The 20,038-nt window shown below is 42.7% G+C and overlaps 1 protein-coding gene across 12 annotated transcripts in view; it reads left to right on the forward strand.

Annotated features, from left to right (window-relative positions):
* Positions 1-20,038, forward strand: part of depdc5 (DEP domain containing 5, GATOR1 subcomplex subunit) — a 41,019-nt gene that overhangs the window by 10,431 nt on the left and 10,550 nt on the right. For 7 of the 12 annotated variants that reach the window (XR_003296059.1, XR_003296058.1, XM_026313633.2 and 4 more), the window contains 14 exons: positions 53-188; positions 308-399; positions 6,618-6,677; positions 7,837-8,020; positions 8,308-8,468; positions 10,314-10,434; positions 10,815-10,982; positions 15,243-15,465; positions 16,925-17,061; positions 17,155-17,254; positions 17,528-17,590; positions 18,359-18,474; positions 18,802-18,882; positions 19,229-19,361. Coding sequence is in view for 10 of the 12 variants with exons in the window: in XM_026313633.2 (XP_026169418.1) it covers positions 53-188; positions 308-399; positions 6,618-6,677; positions 7,837-8,020; positions 8,308-8,468; positions 10,314-10,434; positions 10,815-10,982; positions 15,243-15,465; positions 16,925-17,061; positions 17,155-17,254; positions 17,528-17,590; positions 18,359-18,474; positions 18,802-18,882; positions 19,229-19,361 (1,775 nt within the window). In the remaining 2 variants the exon portion in view is untranslated. Of the gene's footprint in view, positions 1-52; positions 189-307; positions 400-6,617; positions 6,678-7,836; positions 8,021-8,307; positions 8,469-10,313; positions 10,435-10,814; positions 10,983-15,242; positions 15,466-16,924; positions 17,062-17,154; positions 17,255-17,527; positions 17,591-18,358; positions 18,475-18,801; positions 18,883-19,228; positions 19,362-20,038 lie in introns of those variants that run through there. The other 5 variants (XM_026313634.2, XM_026313644.2, XM_026313636.2 and 2 more) reach the window with 4 other exon arrangements.

Here is a 20,038-nt window from a genome sequence, read left to right on the forward strand (position 1 = left end):
ATTGTATATGTCCAGTCTTTATCCCATCAACTTAATGTATGTTTTTCTTTAGGTCCTTCTGGTGAAGCCATCCAGATCCATCACCAAACCAGACAGAACATGGCTGAGCTACAGGGAAGCCAGCAGAGAGATCCTGCCCACACCTCTGCTGAGCTGCTGGAGCTAGCCTATCATGAGGCCACTGGAAGGTTAGATGCACCTATCACAAGGAACAAACATTTTTTTCTTTGTAAACAAAATGAGCTTGCAGCACAGATTGCAATGCCGACACTGAGACAAAGGCTTGTTATTCATCTCTTTATTTAAGACGAACAACCTCCAGGCAAGCAGGAGAGAACGGCCTTTACATTGGCGGAGGGATGGAAGAGTTCACTGGAAGTCCTGGAAGCAACAACAGTGGTGATGTACCCTCTCAAAAACAGTATTATCCCAAATTCACTATATGCATATATAGCTTTACTTTATATAGAGTGATACAAGAAATACACTACGCCTGTAGCAGTTTTCGTCATTGTTCCAATTAAGTAATGAAGCCACGTACTGTGCCATACCATGTACCATAGGCAAGGCAATTTTATTTGTATAGAACAATTCATCAGGCAGAGAATGAGTGCAGATAAAACACTTTCAACTCTTATATGCAGAGCTAAAAAACAAAGCTTTTAGCTTGGACTTAAACATTGTCAGAGTTGAGGTTTGTCTAACATCATCAGGAAGACTATTCCAAATTTTAGCTGCATTAAACTGAAACACTTTCTCTGTCTAGTCCTGACTTTGGGCATGAGGCAGAAGGCCTGTCCCGGATGTTCTCAGAGTCCGAGATGGTTCATATGGCACCAACATGTCAAGAGATGCACTCTGGTGCTGAGCCATGAAGAGACTTATATACAAGCAGTGCTGTTTTGAAGTCTGTTCTCTGATCAACAGGAAGCCAGTACAGATATCTGAGAACAGGAGTAATGTGGTTGTACTTCCTGGTTCTAGTCAGAACCTGAGCAGCAGCATTCTGAATGGCTTGCAGCTCGTTTTGAGAGCCCTGTGAGCAGGCTGTTATAGTAAACTAACCTGCTGGAGATAAGTGCATGGATGAGTCTCTCCAAGTCTGGTTTAGAAAGGATCTCTTAGATTCTGGCAATGTTTTAAAGGTGGTAAAATACTCCTGATGTTATTGATTTAATGTGGCTGTTAAAATTCAAGTCTGAGTCCATGATTACTCCTAGATTTCTAACCTGATTTTTAGATTTTAAAGAAAGAGACTCGAAGTGACTGCTGCCACTTTCTTTGTTTCTGTGGCCCAAAGATGATTACTGCAGTTTTATCTCTGTTTATTTGGAGAAAATTGTTTGGCATCCACACAGTGATCTGTTCAATGCAGTGACAGTGAATCGACTGGTCCATATTCACTTGCTGTGAGTGATATGTAAATCTGAGTGTCATCTGCATAGTTATGGTAGGACACATTATTGCTGCCTATTCACTGGCCTAAAGGAAACATGTAAAGATTGAACAAAAGGGGTCTCAGGGTGGACCCCTGGGGGACCCCACATGTCAAGGCCATTTGATCTGAGACAATTCAATTCAATTCAATTTTATTTGTATAGCGCCAAATCACAATACAAATCATCTCAAGGCGCTTTACAAAAACTAAAACTAAAAACCCAACAATTCCCTTATGAGCAAGCACTTGGCGACAGTGGAGAGGAAAAACTCCCTTTAACGGAAGAAAAAGCCTCCAGCAGAACCGGGCTCAGTTTGGGCGGCCATCTGCCTCGACCGGTTGGGGTGAGTGGATAGAGGAGAGAGAAAAGAACAGCAACAATAAACAACAAATAGACTCTGCAGGTTGGTGGGACCAGTAACTGCACATCAGCGATATACAGCTCCAGGACCAGGGACACCTGCAGAAGGTACAGAGAGAGAACAGAGAGAGAGGGAGAGAGCACAAACTAGGGGAGAGAGAGAGCACAAGGTTAGTAACATTCAATGGTGGAATATACATGTGAGGTGGGAGGAGAGGAAGAGAGGGGAGGAGAGGGGAGGGGGGGGGGGGGTAAGGGAGCTCAGTGCACCGATGGTCCTCGGGCAGTCTAGGCCTATAGCAGCATAAACTAAGGAATGGTTCAGGGTCACCTGAACCAGCCCTAACTATATGCTTTGTCAAAAAGGAAAGTTTTAAGTCTAGCCTTAAAAGTACAGAGTGTGTCTGCCTCCTGAACCCAGGCTGGGAGCTGGTTCCCCAGGAGAGGAGCTTGATAACTAAAGGCTCTGCCTCCCAGTCTGCTTTTGGAAACTCTGGGAACCACAAGTAGACCTGCACTCTGAGAGCGAAGTGGTCTATTGGGATAATATGGTACTATGAGGTCTAAGGTATGAAGGAGCTAAACAACAAACAACAAATAGACACTGCAAGTTGGTGGGGCCAGTAACTGCACATCAGCGATAAACAGCTCCAGGACCAGGGACACCTGCAGAAGGTACAGAGAGAGAGAGAGAGACAGAGGGAGGGAGAGAGCACAAACTAGGGGAGAGAGAGAGCACAAGGTTAGTGACATTCAATGGTGGAATATACATGAGGTGGGAGAGAGGGGGGGGGGGGGGGGGGGTTAGGGTAGGGGAGCTCAGTGCACCGATGGTCCTCGGGCAGTCTAGGCCTATAGCAGTATAACTAACTAAGGGATGGTTCAGGGTTGCCTGAAGCCAGCCCTAACTATATGCTTTGTCAAAGAGGAAGGTTTTAAGTCTAGCCTTAAAAGTACAGAGAGTGTCTGCCTCCTGAACCCAGGCTGAGAGCTGGTTCCACAGGAGAGGAGCTTGATAGCTAAAGGCGCTGCCTCCCATTCTGCTTTTGAGAACTCTGGGAACCACAAGTAGGCCTGCACTCTGAGAGCGAAGTGGTCTATTGGGATAATATGGTACTATGAGGTCTTTAAGGTATGAAGGAGCTTGATTATGAAGGGATTTGTATGTGAGAAGAAGGATTTTAAATTCTATTCTATATTTTACAAGGAGCCAATGAAGAGAAGCCAATATAGGAGAAATATGATCTCTCTTGCTAGTTCCTGTCAGGACTCTGGCTGCGGCATTCTGGATTAATTGGAGGCTTTTTATGGCGATATTGGGACATCCAGATACTAATGAGTTACAGTAATCTAGCCTTGAGGTAACAAATGCATGGACTAGTTTTTCTGCATCATTTTGAGACAGGATGTTCCTAATTTTGGAAATGTTGCGCAGGTGAAAGAATGCAGTTGTAGTGATTTGTTTTATGTGTGAGTTAAAGGACATGTCCTGGTCAAAAATAACTCCAAGGTTTTTTACAGTACAGACACAGTTAGCAATTTCAGCAAATACTTCCTATCTTCAAGATAGGACTTAAACCATTTAAGGGCAGTACCGGAGATGCCTATCCAGTCCTCTAACCTTAGTAACAGGATCAAATGGTCCACTGTGTCAAAAGCAGCACTTGGATCCACCCGTGCTAAGAGAGAGACCAGCGTCGTTGTTTAGATGAATGTCATTTGTCACCTTGATGAGTATAGTCTCAGTCCTGTGATGGGGCCTAAAACCTGACTGAAAAACACCGAACCAGCAGGGGGGGCACAATAGAGCAGAGCAGAGGAGAGGAGGATTCTCCAGCCAAGGCAGAGTGCAGCTGTTGAACCTTTCACTGTTCTTCTTTGTCTTCTCCAAATGTTGAAATCAAAACTCAGTAGTCCACAAAGTCTAAGCCATAGGTTTATTATGCACTTCCAACAGTTACAAATAAACCTGAGTGATCCCCGGTGTAGCGAATTTAAATATATATATGTATTGAACATGAAGGTCTATTATGTCTGGTTTATGAATTATGAATATCATAAACCCTCTTAATAGTTTGGGACACCAGATCCTTCAACAATGGATCAACCAGTCAATTAATGAGTAATACAGGATATCAGTCTACAATCTGAGGGAGAGTTCTCCCGATTCACTGACGTATTTACTGTGTGAAACAACATCACTAATACCAGTCACAGTTGTTTTTTTTAAGTTATGTTCCTCTATTTACAGTATATACATGCTATTTACATAGGGGGAAATGGAGGGAGAACTGATCTGAGGAATTAGTTGAATTAAGGAATAAAACATAATGGTCTAACAGTAGGTTGTTTGCAGTGGTGGAAAAGAAATCCATCCATCCATCCATCCTCTATACCTGCTTATTCCTTAACCAGGGTCATGGGGATCATCACGGGGACACACAGAGACAAACAACCACAAACACTCACACTCGCTCCTGTGGGCAATTTAGAGTCACCAGTCAACATACCATGCATGTTTTTCAACCTACGCAGGCACGGAGAGAACATGAAATCCACACAGAAAGGCCGGGTTGCGAACCTGGAACCTGCTTGCTGTGAGGCAACGGTGCTAACCACTCAGTCACCATGCTACCCAGAAAAGAAATCTTGAAATTAATTTATGTTCTGTGTTTGAATCTGAAGTCTAAACAAAGTAATTATGGAGACCAACTGAGATTAGTGTGAGACAACCAGCACAGCCACAGGTTACTTGGTTGAGCTCTGGCTTACTGAGGCCTCGGTCCGTTCCGCTATGGGCTGGTTCGACTGCCGGCTGGTTTCTAGGCGAGACGTGGGTGCTCCTGAATTCCTGGGCTATAGGCCTGGAGTCCATTCACCGCCTTTCCTCACTCTCCATCTGGCTGCTGCAGGGTCGTCCTAAGGAATTTCGTTGTTGTAAGATGGTCAGCTGCAGTACAGCTACACATGGGGAGGATGTCTTTGTTGCTCCTATGTGTGGGCAGTAAAATCAGTCTCTACTTCATGGTTCTTCTGTGTGGTGCTCTCTTTCTTAGTCTTTCTCCTCAGAGCAAGAGGATCTTGAGGTCTGGAAATCTCTTAACTTTCATTGAATCTGTCTGGAACATCATCTATTCCTGTTCAGCGTGTTCAGTTAATTTTCCAGGGTGTTCATTTTCAGAGTGTTCAGGGTGTGTCTGTCTCTGTAGTTTCTTTTTGTGTTTTGCCACGCTGTGCGGGAAATGCATCTGGTTTGTCCCATGACTGTGCTTGGCACAATGTGATTGGTCTAGGAAGTGCTGCAACCTTGCTGGTGATTGGTTTAAATCGTACTGGTCAAGTGTGAATCAAGAGAGTAACCTATTGTGTTGTAAGTTTTAAGAATGTTTTTCATAGATGGGAATGTAATTTCTTTTTCCAACACATGACAAAGTTAATAACTAACCAGAGTTAATAGTTCAGCAACATCATGAATGAAAATCAATAAAACGTCATAGTTATATGGTCTAGTCTAGGCCTATAGCAGCATAAACTAAGGAATGATTCAGGGTCATCTGAACCAGCCCTAACTATAAGCTTTGTCAAAATGGAAAGTTTTAAGTCTAACCTTAAAAGTATAGAGTGTGTCTGCCTCCTGAATCCAGACTGGAAGCTAGTTCCACAGTAGAGGAGCTTGATAGCTAAAGGCTCTGCCTCCCATTCTACTTTTGGAAAATGGGAACCACAAGTAGACCTGCATTCTGAGAGTGTAGTGCTCTATTGGGATGATATGGTACTATGGGGTCTTCAAGCTATGAAGGAGCTTGATCATGAAGGGATTTGTATGTGAGAAGAAGGATTTTAAATTCTATTCTGCATTTTACAGGCAGCCAATGAAGTTGTATAGGAGAAATATTCTTTCTCTTGCTAGTTCCTCTCAGGACTCTAGCTGCAGCATTCTGGATTAACTGGAGGCTTTTTATGGAGTTACTGGGACATCCTGATAGTAATGATTTACAGTAATCTAGCCTTGAACTAACAAATACATGCACTAGTTTTTTGGTCATTTTGAGACAGGATGTTCCTAATTTTAGCAATATTGTGCAAGTAAAAGAAGGCAGTTTGTTTTATGTGTGAATTAAAGGACATATCTTGGTCAAAAATAACTCCAAGGTTTTTCACAGTAGTGCTGAAGGCCAGAGCTATGCCATCTAAAGTACCTATATTGTTAGATAAACTATTTCTGAGGTTTTTACAGCAATGGAAATTAATGTACTGTTTCCTAATAAGATTGCCTAAAGGAAGCATGCATAATGTGAAGAGAATCGGTCCTAGCACAGAACCTTGTGGAACTCCATAACTTACTTTTGTGTGGTGATAAATAAGATTTAAACCAACCTAATTTAGGTGGTCAAGGAGCAGGCACAATATCTAAGGGGTTTGTTGGAGCTCTAAGGAAACTGCAGAGGGGTATTTAAGTCTGAGTCTCTATGAATGGATGACAGCAAGCAGCTATCGCTGGACAAAGTAGGGAGAGGTAGAGAGCAAACTTTGGAGTCCCACATTGTTTTGGCAACCTTGCACAAGTACCCAACCTTAATCTTAGTGATCTCCGACTGGCATAATCGTGTCACTGATGTTTGCAGTGACTAGAAGTTTTACAAAATTTCTGATTGAAAAATGAAACAAGTATGTGTGGGCCATTTTTTGATGTATATCAACAGTATAAACCAGCTCTGAGTGTTACAGAAAGTGGGAACATTAGAAAGTAGTAGCAGTTGATAGATTAAGAAAAGCTGTACCTGTATTGGTCTTTGTTTAATGCTGATTCCTGTACAGGATCTCTGACTAACCGTGGATCATCATTTGAAGACCTCTCCCCTGGCAGTGCTGATCCAAGTGAGTCCATCTTGACCTTTTCAAACCCAAAGCATGTTAGTTGTGATATTGCTAACATTGGTAAATGATCCTATACTTGAATAGTGCTTTTCTACACTCAAGTGTACTCAAAGTGCTTTTACACTATTTGTCCATTTACCCACTCGCTCACACAGTAGCTCACACTTTCATACACCGGTGGAACAGCCACCGGCAGCAACTTGGGGTTTAGTGTCTTGCCAAAGGAAACTGAGCCGGCCCCACCCCCATTGTCATATAGCCATACTACAGGATCAGGTTGATATCCTCAATCATCAAACTTATGATGGCAATAAACCTTCAGAGGTGTCTTTAACCTGTGAGGGCTTATTCAGCTTCGGCAGGAAGGTTTCTCCACTTGCTATTTGTCTCCACAGGTATACAAGACTTGTACAAGTCATGCAGTTTGGGTTTCCCCTCTCATTCTCCCTCTGTTATCTCTCTCTCTGTCAGGATCTTTACTCTCTCTTTCTCTGGGTCTTCTGCTTTTAAAATGTGACCTAATTCTTTTGATAAAATATTACCATGTCTTCAAACCCTCTAATTAATTAGTCCTGCCTGCACTGTGATTGGTTTGCATTGAACAAGGCTGGTTTATGTATCTCATTCCTGCATGGCACTGTACATGATATATTTGATTTTACTATAAATGAATGCTTCTGTTAAATAACTTGCGCACAACATTCAAGAGATTCCTCATCATCTGAATGTCTGCATGCATCACCTCTCACTTTACAGTTCACATTTGCTGAGTTCAGGGCACATTTTTCACTTGCTTCTGAGTGATGTTGATCATAGACTGACAGAGTTACAATCTGCATGCATGTTTGATCACATTTGTGCTGCACAACTGTAGGCCCCTCAATAGTCACTAACAGGGGCAATGAGGCCAGTAAAAATAACACTTTCCTAATTTTTTCTTCCCCTCTCCTCCAAATTCCTTTTTATATTCTGTTTGTATATTCACTTTCCATCTTTTTTCATGTCCTTATCCTTTTTACTCCTTTTCTTTCTTTCTTTCACTGCTTCCACATCCTTGCCCCAACCCCACACACATGTACCACTCCACTCTGGGTACATGCATTTGTCTTTGCTGCGGGGATTGTGCATATTTGCGTGTTTGCTGGGGGTGCTCCTGAAGCCCTGCTGCTGTCTGCACCCCCGATAGTGCCCAGCTTCTGCTGCACAGTGGGGGTGGACTGGAAGTCACTGACCACACCGGCCTGCCTCCCCCTCACCACTGACTATTTCCCTGACCGCCAGACACTGCAGAACGACTACACTGAAGGCTGTTATGACCTGCTGCCGCACAGTGATCTGGAGAGGTAGACAATACTCTGTCTTTAAAATTAAACTCTCTTTGTTACTCTCTAGTTTTTCATAAGGTTGTGCACAAAGAGTAACTTCCACTGAACCTTTGAAAGTCCTGTTATTTTCGTCACTTTTGTAGTTCCAGGTTATTTTAGATTAGAAATACCTTCTTTACGAGGGGTCGCTTATTATTATTTCTAGTGAAGCAAAACTGTATTTTCACAATCTGGTGCAAAGGTGAGTTGTCTTGACCAGCACTAAGCAAATCACCTTGTGTCATCATGTGCTGTTTCTTCTGCAGACGTGAAGATGAATCTCCAGCGATGAGTGCATGTCAGGTGTTTGAGGAATTTATCTGTCAGAGATTGATGCAGGGATATCAGATCATTGTCCAGCCAAATAACAGAAAACCACAACCTGCAATAGCCACACCACTTGGCAGCAGCCCACTCTATTCCAGAGGTAACTTATAGTAAGCACTTTGTTATAGGCACCATATAAACCGTTCAAAAAATTAAGCACGGTACAGCACAGTCCCAGAGCATGGAGGAGATACCAGGAGAGCTGGGCCATAAAAGGGCCATAAAAGGGCAACAACCCAGCAGCAGGACCAGTATCTGCTCTTCGCTGGAGTGCTGTGAGAGCTCTATGTAATGACCTCCAGCAGGTTACTGTTGTGCATGATTCTGACCACACTGTCAAAAGCACATTCCCTGAGGGTGGCATGAGGACCTGATGTCCCATATTATAAACCTGTGCTCACAGCCCAGCATTGTGCAGCTTGATTGGCATTCACCAGAGAACACCTGACTTGGCATGTCCACCACTGGTGCTGTGTTTTCTTCACAGATGAAAGCAGGTTCATACCAGTGACAGGTGTGAATGCATCTGGAGATGCCTGTTACATCATCGAGCATGACCAGTTTGTTGATGGTTCACTGAAGCAATGGGAAAGCATATCCTTAGAGGGCCATGCAGACCGCCATGTCATAGCCAGTGGTATCCTGACCTCTTTGAGGTAACGGTGAATTCCTCAGTCATTGTCAGACCTAATGATGGTGCCTTGACATCCATTGACTTGAGCTACTCGGATCTCATCCACCCCCAGTGCATTGCCACTGAGGAGCTGCCGAACTACCTCGGTGACTTTAGCTTGGGTGATGGGTGGATCAGCCTCCGACTCCTCAACATCTGTTTCCTCAATGGAAGACACGTCGGCGGGGTTGAGGAGATCCTCGAAGTATTCCTTCCAACATCCAACAATGTCCCCAGTCAAGGTGAACAACTGTTTGGCCGTTCCTCCCAATCACACCCCTCCAGGTTTTACTATTGCTGCCCACGTGAGTGTTGAAGGCCCCATCAGGATAATGGAGTCTCCAGTTGAAGCACCTTTCAGCACCCTTTCCAGAGACTCTAAAAACTCTGTACTGCTACACCGCCCATAGGCTGAAACGAGTAAGAGAGCCGTCCCCGACCCGAAGGTGCAGGGAATCGACCCTCTCATTTAGCAGGGAGAACTCCAACACCTGGCAGCTGAGCTGGGGAGCTATAAGCAAGCCCACAACTCCAGAGTAGAAGAGAGTCCAGCCCCTTAACCTCCTGCACAAACTCAGGCACCTTCCCCAGCGAGGTGACATTTCATGTCCCTAGAGCCAGTTTTATCATCCAGGGATTGGGTGATTGAGACCCCTGCCTTTGACAACTGCCTGATCCACAATGCACCGGACCCTTATGGATCCTCATGCAGGTGGTGGGCCCACAGCAGGACGGCCCCACGTCGCTGTTTTGGGCTTTGCCTGGCTGGGCCCCATGGAGTGAGACCCAGCCACCTGGCACTCGCCTTCGAGCCCCAACCCCAGGCCTGGCTCCAGTGTGGGCCCCTGGCTTCACCATATTGGGCGATGTTACGGTCCTTGTTTGCCTCTTCTTCATAAGGGACTTTGAACCTTTTCTATGAGTTAAATTACTTGGGTTCGTTTTTGTGACATTAAGTCTACTTTTGCGCAGGTGGTCCTTGCCAGTTGTGTAACAATTAAACTTTAATAAACTTAAACTCAATACTGCCTTTAAGTACAACTTTGCGATACTTGTAATTAACTTAAGAATTTTCCTTTTATGCTAGAGCTACCGTTACTCAAAAGATATGATATGCCTTGATACGCTATCTTGGTTCCCAGCCTCTTTTAGGGGTAGTGTGTATTTTAGTACCACTTTTCACATTTTTTCAGTATTTGGGAAGGTACATGTTTTAAATAAGGAACATCAACAGATCTGTGGTTTACCTGTGTCCTCTTCCTTGTGTTTCAGGTCTGGTGTCTTTGCGTCGGGTAGAGGAGGAGGAAACAGTTTATTGGCTCAGTATGGGCCGGACATTCCATAAAGTTTGTCTGAAAGACAAGAAAATTACAGTTACTCGCTACCTGCCAAAGTGAGTGTACCTGAAAACATCTTGCACAAATCTACCTTCATGCCAGGTGGAACCCCCAATTTGATATTGTGTGTATGTGATCATAGTCTCCTAGTAGAAGTTTCAAGTAGAGTTGTAGGAATTATTTATCAGCCTCTGTGCCTTCCTTTTCGTGTTGTAAATCAGCTGGAACTGATTAAACTGCAGGGATGAACAGGCGGCTGAATGTTTAAGAGTGTAAGTATCCTTCCTCAGCATACTGCACGTGAAAACGAGGGCTAGTATCAGTTCTGAGTCATTTGCTTCGGAGCAGTGTTCTCGATTTGCATGTAATCCCCCTATCGCCCCGTCTCTATTCTTCCAGTCATCTTAATGTTAAAAATAACGCATGTGTGTTTTAGATACCGCTATGAGTCAGCTCAGATCCAATACAGCTACAGTCTGTGTCCTCCACACTCTGATGCTCAGTTTGTGTCCTGCTGGGTGGAGTTTGGCCATGAAAGACTAGAGGAATATAAATGGAACTACCTGGATCAGTACATCTGCTCTGCAGGCTCTGAGGACTTCAGGTACCTGCTAACACATTCACACAATGAATATTGCATTAGGAGCTGCTGAATATTGTTTCACTTGTAGATGAGTTTTTGGACTGGAGAAACTTTTCCATAGCTCTTAGAGGAACTTCCTCAATTCAATTCAATTCAATTCAATTTTATTTGTATAGCGCCAAATCACAATACAAATCATCTCAAGGCACTTTACAAAAACTAAAACTAAAAACCCAACAATTCCCTTATGAGCAAGCACTTGGCGACAGTGGAGAGGAAAAAACTCCCTTTAACGGAAGAAAAAAACCTCCAGCAGAACCGGGCTCAGTTTGGGCGGCCATCTGCCTCGACCGGTTGGGGTGAGTGGATAGAGCAGAGAGAAAAGAACAGCAACAATAAACAACAAATAGACACTGCAAGTTGGTGGGGCCAGTAACTGCACATCAGCGATAAACAGCTCCAGGACCAGGGACACCTGCAGAAGGTACAGAGAGAGAGAGAGAGAGAAAGAGGGAGGGAGAGAGCACAAACTAGGGGAGAGAGAGAGCACAAGGTTAGTAACATTCAATGGTGGAATATACATGAGGTCGGAGAGAAGGGGGAGGGGGGGGCGGGTAGGGTAGGGGAGCTCAGTGCACCAATGGTCCTCGGGCAGTCTAGGCCTATAGCAGCATAACTAACTAAGGGATGGTTCAGGGTTGCCTGAAGCCAGCCCTAACTATATGCTTTGTCAAAGAGGAAGGTTTTAAGTCTAGCCTTAAAAGTACAGAGAGTGTCTGCCTCCTGAACCCAGGCTGAGAGCTGGTTCCACAGGAGAGGAGCTTGATAGCTAAAGGCTCTGCCTCCCATTCTGCTTTTGAGAACTCTGGGAACCACAAGTAGGCCTGCACTCTGAGAGCGAAGTGGTCTATTGGGATAATATGGTACTATGAGGTCTTTAAGGTATGAAGGAGCTTGATTATGAAGGGATTTGTATGTGAGAAGAAGGATTTTAAATTCTATTCTATATTTTACAGGGAGCCAATGAAGAGAAGCCAATATAGGAGAAATATGATCTCTCCTGCTAGTTCCTGTCAGGACTCTGGCTGCGGCATTCTGGATTAATTGGAGGCTTTTTATTAAGATATTAGGACATCCAAATAGTAATGAGTTACAGTAATCTAGCCTTGAGGAAACAAACGCATGGACTAGTTTTTCTGCATCATTTTGAGACAGGATGTTCCTAATTTTGGAAATGTTGCGCAGGTGAAAGAATGCAGTTCTAGAAATTTGTTTTATGTGTGAGTTAAAGGACATGTCCTGGTCAAAAATAACTCCAAGGTTTTTTACAGTAGTGCTGGAGGCCAGGGCTATGCCATCTAGAGTAGCTATAATTTTAGAAAAGTTATTTCTGAGATTTTTAGGCCCAAATATAATGACTTCTGTTTTCTCTGAGTTTAAAAGTAAAAAGTTACTGGTCATCCAAGCCTTTATGTCAGTTAGACAGGCTTGAAGTCTGGTTAACTGGTTTGTGTTAACAGGTTTAATAGATTGATATAACTGAGTGTCATCCGCATAGCAGTGGTAATTAATAGAGTGCTTCCTAATGATATATCCTAAAGGAAGCATGTACAGGGTGAACAGAATCGGTCCTAGCACAGAACCTTGTGGAACTCCATAACTAACTTTTGTTCGTGTGGAAGGTTCATCATGGACATGAACAAACTGGAATCTGTCCGATAAATAGGATTGGAACCACTTTAACGCTGTTCCTCTGATACCAATCACATGCTCCAGTCTCTGTAATAAGATGTTGTGGTCAATGGTGTCGAATGCTGCACTAAGGTCTAGGAGGACAAGTATCGAAACAAGTCCATTATCTGAGGCTAAGAGAAGATCGTTGGTAACTTTCAACAGTGCTGTTTCTGTACTATGATGTGCTCTAAATCCTGATTGGAAATCTTCAAATAGTTCATTCCTGTGTAAGTGGTCTGATAGCTGCTTAGCAACAGCTTTTTCTAGGATTTTAGAAATAAATGGCAGGTTGGATATTGGTCTATAATTAGCCAAGACACCTGGATCAAGACTAGGCTTTTTGAGTAAAGGTTTGATTACTGCAGTCTTAAAGGCCTGTGGTACGTAGCCTGATACTAGAGATAAATTTACCAAGTCCAATAAAGATGAGTTCATTAATGGCAGGGTGCCTTTAAGCAGTCTAGTCGGGATGGGGTCCAAGAGACACGTTGATGATTTCGATGAAGCAACTACTGATGTAAATTCAGAGAGATCTATAGGAGAGAAGCAGTCTAAACATAACTGAGGTCCTACAGATGATTCAAGAGCTACTGTAGTAAAAGATTCTTTTCCTCCAAAGGTTCTATTTTGTGTGTCCGCACCACAGGAACTGAGAACACTAATAACTCTTGAAATGCTGTTTGCAGGCCTGTTTTAGCTCCTATTTCAGAGTAATTACTTTTCAGTACAATAGCAACCACAAGTGATGTACAGTGGGGCAAAAAAGTATTTAGTCAGCCACCCATTGTGCAAGTTCTCCCACTTAAAAAGATGAGAGAGGCCTGTAATTTTCATCATAGGTATACCTCAACTATGAGAGACAAAATGAGAAAAAAATCCAGAAAATCAACAAAGAATTTATTTGCAAATTATGGTGGAAAATAAGTATTTGGTCAATAACAAAAGTTCATCTCAATACTTTGTTATATACCCTTTGTTGGCAATGACAGAGATCAAATGTTTTCTGTAAGTCTTCACAAGGTTTTCACACACTGTTGCTGGTAATTTTGGCCCATTCCTCCATGCAGATCTCCTCTAGAGCAGATCGCTGGGAGGACTTTCGCTGGGCAACACGGACTTTCAACTCCCTCCAAAGATTTTCTATGGGGTTGAGATCTGGAGACTGGCTATGCCACTCCAGGATCTTGAAATGCTTGTTACGAAGCCACTCCTTCGTTACCCAGGCGGTGTGTTTGGGATCATTGTCATGCTGAAAGACCCAGCCACATTTCATCTTCAATGTCCTTGCTGATGGAAGGAGGTTTTCACTCAGAATCTGACGATACATGGCCGCATTCATTCTTTCCTTTACATGGATCAGTCGTCCTGGTCCCTTTGCAGCCCCAAAGCATGATGTTTCCACCCCCATGCTTCACAGTAGGTATGGTGTTCTTTGGATGCAACTCAGCATTCTTTCTCCTCCAGTTTTTACCAAAAAGTTCTATTTTGGTTTCATCTGACCATATGACATTCTCCCAATCCTCTTCTGGATTATCGAAATGCTCTCTAGCAAACTTCAGACGGGCCTGGACATGTACTGGCTTAAGCAGTGGGACACGTCTGGCACTGCAGGATTTGAGTCCCTGGCGGCGTAGTGTGTTACTGATGGTAGCCTTTGTTACTTTGGTCCCAGCTCTGTGCAGGTCATTCACTAGGTCCGCCCGTGTGGTTCTGGGATTTGTGCTCACCGTTCTTGTGATCATTTTGACCCCACGGGGTGAGATTTGCGTGGAGCCCCAGATTGAGGGAGAATATCAGTGGTCTTGTATGTCTTCCATTTTCTAATAATTGCTCCCACAGTTGATTTCTTCACACCAAGCTACTTACCTATTGCAGATTCAGTCTTCCCAGCCTGGTGCAGGTCTGCAATTTTGTTTCTGGTGTCCTTTGACAGCTCTCTGGTTTTGGCCATAGTGGAGTTTGGAGTGTGACTGTTTGAGGTTGTGGACAGGTGTCTTTTACACTGATAACGAGTTCAAACAGGTGCCATTAATACAGGTAATGAGTGGAGGACAGAGGAGCCTCTTACAGAAGAAGTTACAGGTCTGTGAGAGCCAGAAATCTTGCTTGTTTGTAGGTGACCAAATACTTATTTTCCACCATAATTTGCAAATAAATTCTTTAAAAATCAGACAATGTGATTTTCTGGATTTTTTTTTCTCATTTTGTCTCTCATAGTTGAGGTATACCTATGATGAAAATTACAGGCCTCTCTCATCATTTTAAGTGGGAGAACTTGCACAATTGGTGGCTGACTAAATACTTTTTTGCCCCACTGTAAGTTTATGCTAGCATTGTTGAATGTTGTGTGGAAGTGACACTGCTGTGCCAACCATCAGCTGGCTTACTTTACTCCAATGGTTCTACTGGCGGTGTGAATGTGAACAGAAAAAAGGCCTTTACAGTCTGCAGTTCTTGTGACTGCTCCTCAGTGCCATAATAATAATCTCAGGAAAGAATAAGAATAAAAGTCACTTACCACATTCTTCCTTTCCTTTGTCTCCCCAGTTTAATTGATTCTCTGAAGTTCTGGAGAACTCGCTTCCTTTTGCTGCCAGCTGGAGGGGCTCGGCGGGTGGCAGATGGGGAGGGCCACTGGGATGTATATGCGGACGAAGCAGGTGCTGGGATGGATGGCAGTGGGGACTGCGTCCTGCTGGATGGCTTCATCCGCTTCCTAGAGGGTCTCAACCGCATTCGGCGACGCCATCGCTCCGACAGGATCATCAGGGTGAGGCTCGCCTAGTTTATGTGATGCTTGCAAATAAGTCTTGAATGAAAACACCTCCATAGTTGCTGGTTCATTCAGGCTGCTTTTTTTTTTTTTTTTTTTAGACTTCATGCATCTGACAGGTGTGTTCTAGTTTTCAAATGTATTACATTATCACATTAAAATTGTCAGTAACATTTTCAATCAAGCTTGATTTGCTGAAGTACTGAACTTGAACAGTATTTTTGTATTTGAGTTTTTATTTTTTCCATTTTTGCCAATTTATACTTGTGTTACAAAGAGGATAAAGCACTTGATACATTATTGCACTTTTGTAATACTATAGCTCGACTTGATCACCAACATTACTGGTCAGAAGTTTTAAAACACTAACTTTTTTCTAATTTTCATTGAAATTTAATCAGTTCAAGTCCAGTGTGTTATGATTTATAAATGATTTCCACATGGACCCAGTGCAGAACAAAGACTTTATTTGACTCAAACAGACAGAGGGAAAATGTAACTAAAGTTGTGCAGGGGAGACACGAGGAGGGACACCAGGATCAGGAGCAGGGAGACAGGACACAGAGACAGGCAGACACACAGGCAAGGGCACAGGCTGATGGACGAGCAATAGCACATGGGCACAGGAATACATTTAGGACACAAGACGAACCGACAGGGGACAGAGGAACTGGGCTGGTATATGTAGAGACACAGGGAGAGAGACAAAGGGGCAGAGCAGACAGGTGAAACTAATCAGGATAATTAAACATAAAGTTGCCAGGAACCGCAACAGGGAAAACGGGAACTTAGTACAAAATAAGAGTTCTTGGAAGGAAGGCCCAATGAGGGCCATGATACAATGAATAACCTGAAATGGTTCAAAGGTAAGTTGTAAGCTGCCAGAGGTGAAAAAACCTTTAGGTTACCAAAAATAATAATAATGTACATTTCAGAGTTATCCATAGAGGACCTTTACCTGGAAGCGGTAACAATTTATAGCTGTTCTGCAGCAATGGATATAAATTAAGTTTTGAAAGTTGATTCCCACAGGTGTTCCGAATTTTCTTTTTTTTTCTTTCTTTTTTTTTTTTTTTGTCTGTATAAAAGCAGTGTGTTATGCAGATGTGTTACTACACCTTCTTAAACAATATTTGGACAGTGTTGTAGGGGTATGTATGTTTGTGTAAAAAATTTGACAACAAAAACATTCAAAAGCATCAGTAATAACCCGGTAACATTATAATATCACACTAACCTGGGTTTGTGTGATGAGTACTTTTCTGATACATAAAGCTGATCATGCCTATATACTCTTGTAAAGTAAGATTTGTAATGCATGAAGTTTTGCATAACTTTCATATCATGGATTTGATAGTTTTACTAGGAGGAATCACACAACTTTCCTACTGCTGTGCTCTTCAGATTTTGCTGAACATAATTAATCATAATTAATTTTTTCTCCCTTTTCACATAGCAGAAGGGCACACCGATGAAAGGACTGCAGGTTACAGGTTCTCTCCCTCCATATCCTCAAGATCCTGTGCCTCCCCCACCAGGCAAGAAAGGCACATCAGCTTTATCAGCTTTGCTGGAGATGGAGCAGAATCAGAAGTAAGTGTCCTCTGGAACTCTCTGGAACTACAGGCCAACATATTGTTTTCATTTGAGCCATGAATTTCACTTGTCACTGCATTCTTCTGTCAGGACACTGGAGGAGCAGCAGCAGCAGACAAAGCCCTCAACAGCTGTCAGTGACCCTTCAAGTGTTGCTACAGCTCCCACATATGTAGACAGTCCCCGCAAGGTGAGTGTCGTTTCTGTGTGTGGATCAGAATAAGTTTCCTGCTTTAGGCATTTAGCTTTTGCAGATGCATCTGATTTTTTTTTTTTTTTTTTTTATCAGCAACAAATACTGTGATGAAATGATTATTCGTTGCTGTTGCTGTGGTGTGGGGCTTATGCTCTTGTTTCTCTCTTTTCACCTGCATTTTTCTACATACCTCCGTTTTGTTTTCTTGTCCTGTTGCTGGGCTGTGAGTGTTTGATTCCGGGTTATGTTCTTCCTGTATGCTGACAGGATGCTGCCTTTATTTTGGATTTTATACGTAGCCCACGCTCCTCCTACATCTGTCACTCTCAGGTCAGTAATGAGGTCCCTGAGCATTGCTGAAGCTGTGTGTTTTGGTGTCTGTTGGCTTCTGTAATGATACTTCACATTGCTTTGTGATCACACTGTATGTGGGAGATTGGGACTCATATGATCATTGTTGCTTAAATCCTGTCTGTAATTTTTACAATACATACTGTGCTGCCTTACACCTAATGGAAACAGTGCTTTATTTGTGAAAAGCTCTTTGGTCATGCATGCCTGCAATCTTTACTCTTCAACAGAATAATACAAAAAAGCTGTGAAAAGAGCTAAAGTCTTACTTATTCTGTAAAGATCTTCAAAAAATGGCCTGAACATTATTATTGGTACCTCTAGGAAGTAGTGAGAAATAAGTGGATTGTATTAGTATTTGTGTAAATGAAGCTGTCATTGTGCTGTTTGGTCTCACTGTGTGCACCACACTGAAATGGATGAGAAAATAAAGACTTGTCTGAGGAGATGAAAGGAATGTTTGCCAAACACGGTCAGAATAAAAGTTCAAGAGTATCTCCAAAAAATGACTAAATCCAAGTAATTAACCAAAAGTAAACTCAACAAATTAATAGGTATAAGTGCACTGACACAGTTGAAGAGAAATTAATAAAGAACATTCAAGAAAAATAACATTCAAGTAAACTGGCAAATCACTGTTTCCTTTAGCAAGAGCCAAGAAGCTTGTGAATAACACAAACTTTTGGGGAAGCACTTGAAAATGTAGACTGAACCCACTCATTTAGTGATGTGCTTTACTGTATATAGATACCTGTTGAATCCCTTGAGGCTGCAGATAAAGGAATCCAGCCTGGAGTGACAACAGCTGGAGTAACAGCGCAGCCTGCAGGAGAGACTGCAGCCAGCAGCAGCATGGACACCAGGTGACCTATCACAACAAAACACATCTAGCGTATAAAACTACCTATTAAAAGATAATAATAGTTTAATAGTGTGCATATGGCCACCATTGCATAGGCAAAAGTATGTTACATTTTTACATTATCTTAGTTTAATAAGTTTTTATTTTCCCTTCAAATGTTTTCCTCAATTCCAGTACAAATTCTGAAACCAAAAACATGTTGTATCTTACTGTGATTATGTTGTGTGGTTTTATTTTATGGAACCCTAGTGAGAACAGCTATTCAACTGATGGTAATCTGCCTAAACAGTAACCTATACTTTAGCGCTGATCACTGATCTGTTCACAGTGGGCAGTCTGCAGTGGGAGCCCTCTCTCTGTCCTCTTCCTCATCACTTTTGGAGATCCTGGAAGCCATCAAACACCCCATGTGAGATTTGTTCTTGTGTGTCCTTGTGTCTTGACAGATGAATACTGCATTGTATTACCCTATCTGTATAAAAATGAAAAACAAGTTCTCAGGTTTGGTTGTACAAGGTGTATTTTACTATGATATTCCTTTTTGACATGCAGTGGTTTTTTTTTTTTTTTTTTTTTAGATAGCATTGTTTCTGTGCTAGGCCCTGTGATGGACTGGTGACCTGTCCAGGGTGTACCCCTGCCTTTCACCCAAAGAGAGCTGGGATAGGCTCCAGCAGATCCCAGTGACCCTAAATAGGAATAAGCGGGCATAGATGATAGATGGATGGATGTTTCTGTGCTTTCTTGTATTACAGGACTGGTGTACAGCTGCTCCCAGAACAGAAAGGCCTGCCACTTAACTGCTTTATAAGTGCTGAGGTGGTTCATTGGCTGGTCAACAGTGTGGAGGGTGTGACTACACAGGGGATGGCTGTAGATATTATGCAGGTAAGAGCTTTGCTTTAACTTAATGGAAAATATTATGAGATCAAGGAAAACTGTGAAGAAAGTGTCATTCTATGTCATTTTATGTATGTCATTTTAATAACAAATAACCTTGTTTTCACTGGATATTAGTGTTCAGATGATCGGACAGGTTACCTAAACTTATTTGTAAGAGAAAACCAAATCAAACAGAACCATTATAAGGTTAGCTGCCCTGAAGTTCTGTTGCCAGTTAAGGCTTACAGTAGGGCTTTGCAATTAATTCAATTCAATTCAATTCAATTCAATTTTATTTGTATAGCGCCAAATCACAATACAAATCATCTCAAGGCACTTTACAAAAACTAAAACTAAAAACCCAACAATTCCCTTATGAGCAAGCACTTGGTGACAGTGGAGAGGAAAAAACTCCCTTTAACGGAAGAAAAAAACCTCCAGCAGAACCGGGCTCAGTTTGGGCGGCCATCTGCCTCGACCGGTTGGGGTGAGTGGATAGAGCAGAGAGAAAAGAACAGCAACAATAAACAACAAATAGACACTGCAAGTTGGTGGGGCCAGTAACTGCACATCAGCGATAAACAGCTCCAGGACCAGGGACACCTGCAGAAGGTACAGAGAGAGAGAGAGAGAGAGAGAGAGAGAGGGAGAGAGCACAAACTAGGGGAGAGAGAGAGCACAAG

Source organism: Mastacembelus armatus, chromosome 17 (assembly GCF_900324485.2).
Source record: "Mastacembelus armatus chromosome 17, fMasArm1.2, whole genome shotgun sequence".
Lineage (NCBI taxonomy): Eukaryota > Metazoa > Chordata > Actinopteri > Synbranchiformes > Mastacembelidae > Mastacembelus > Mastacembelus armatus.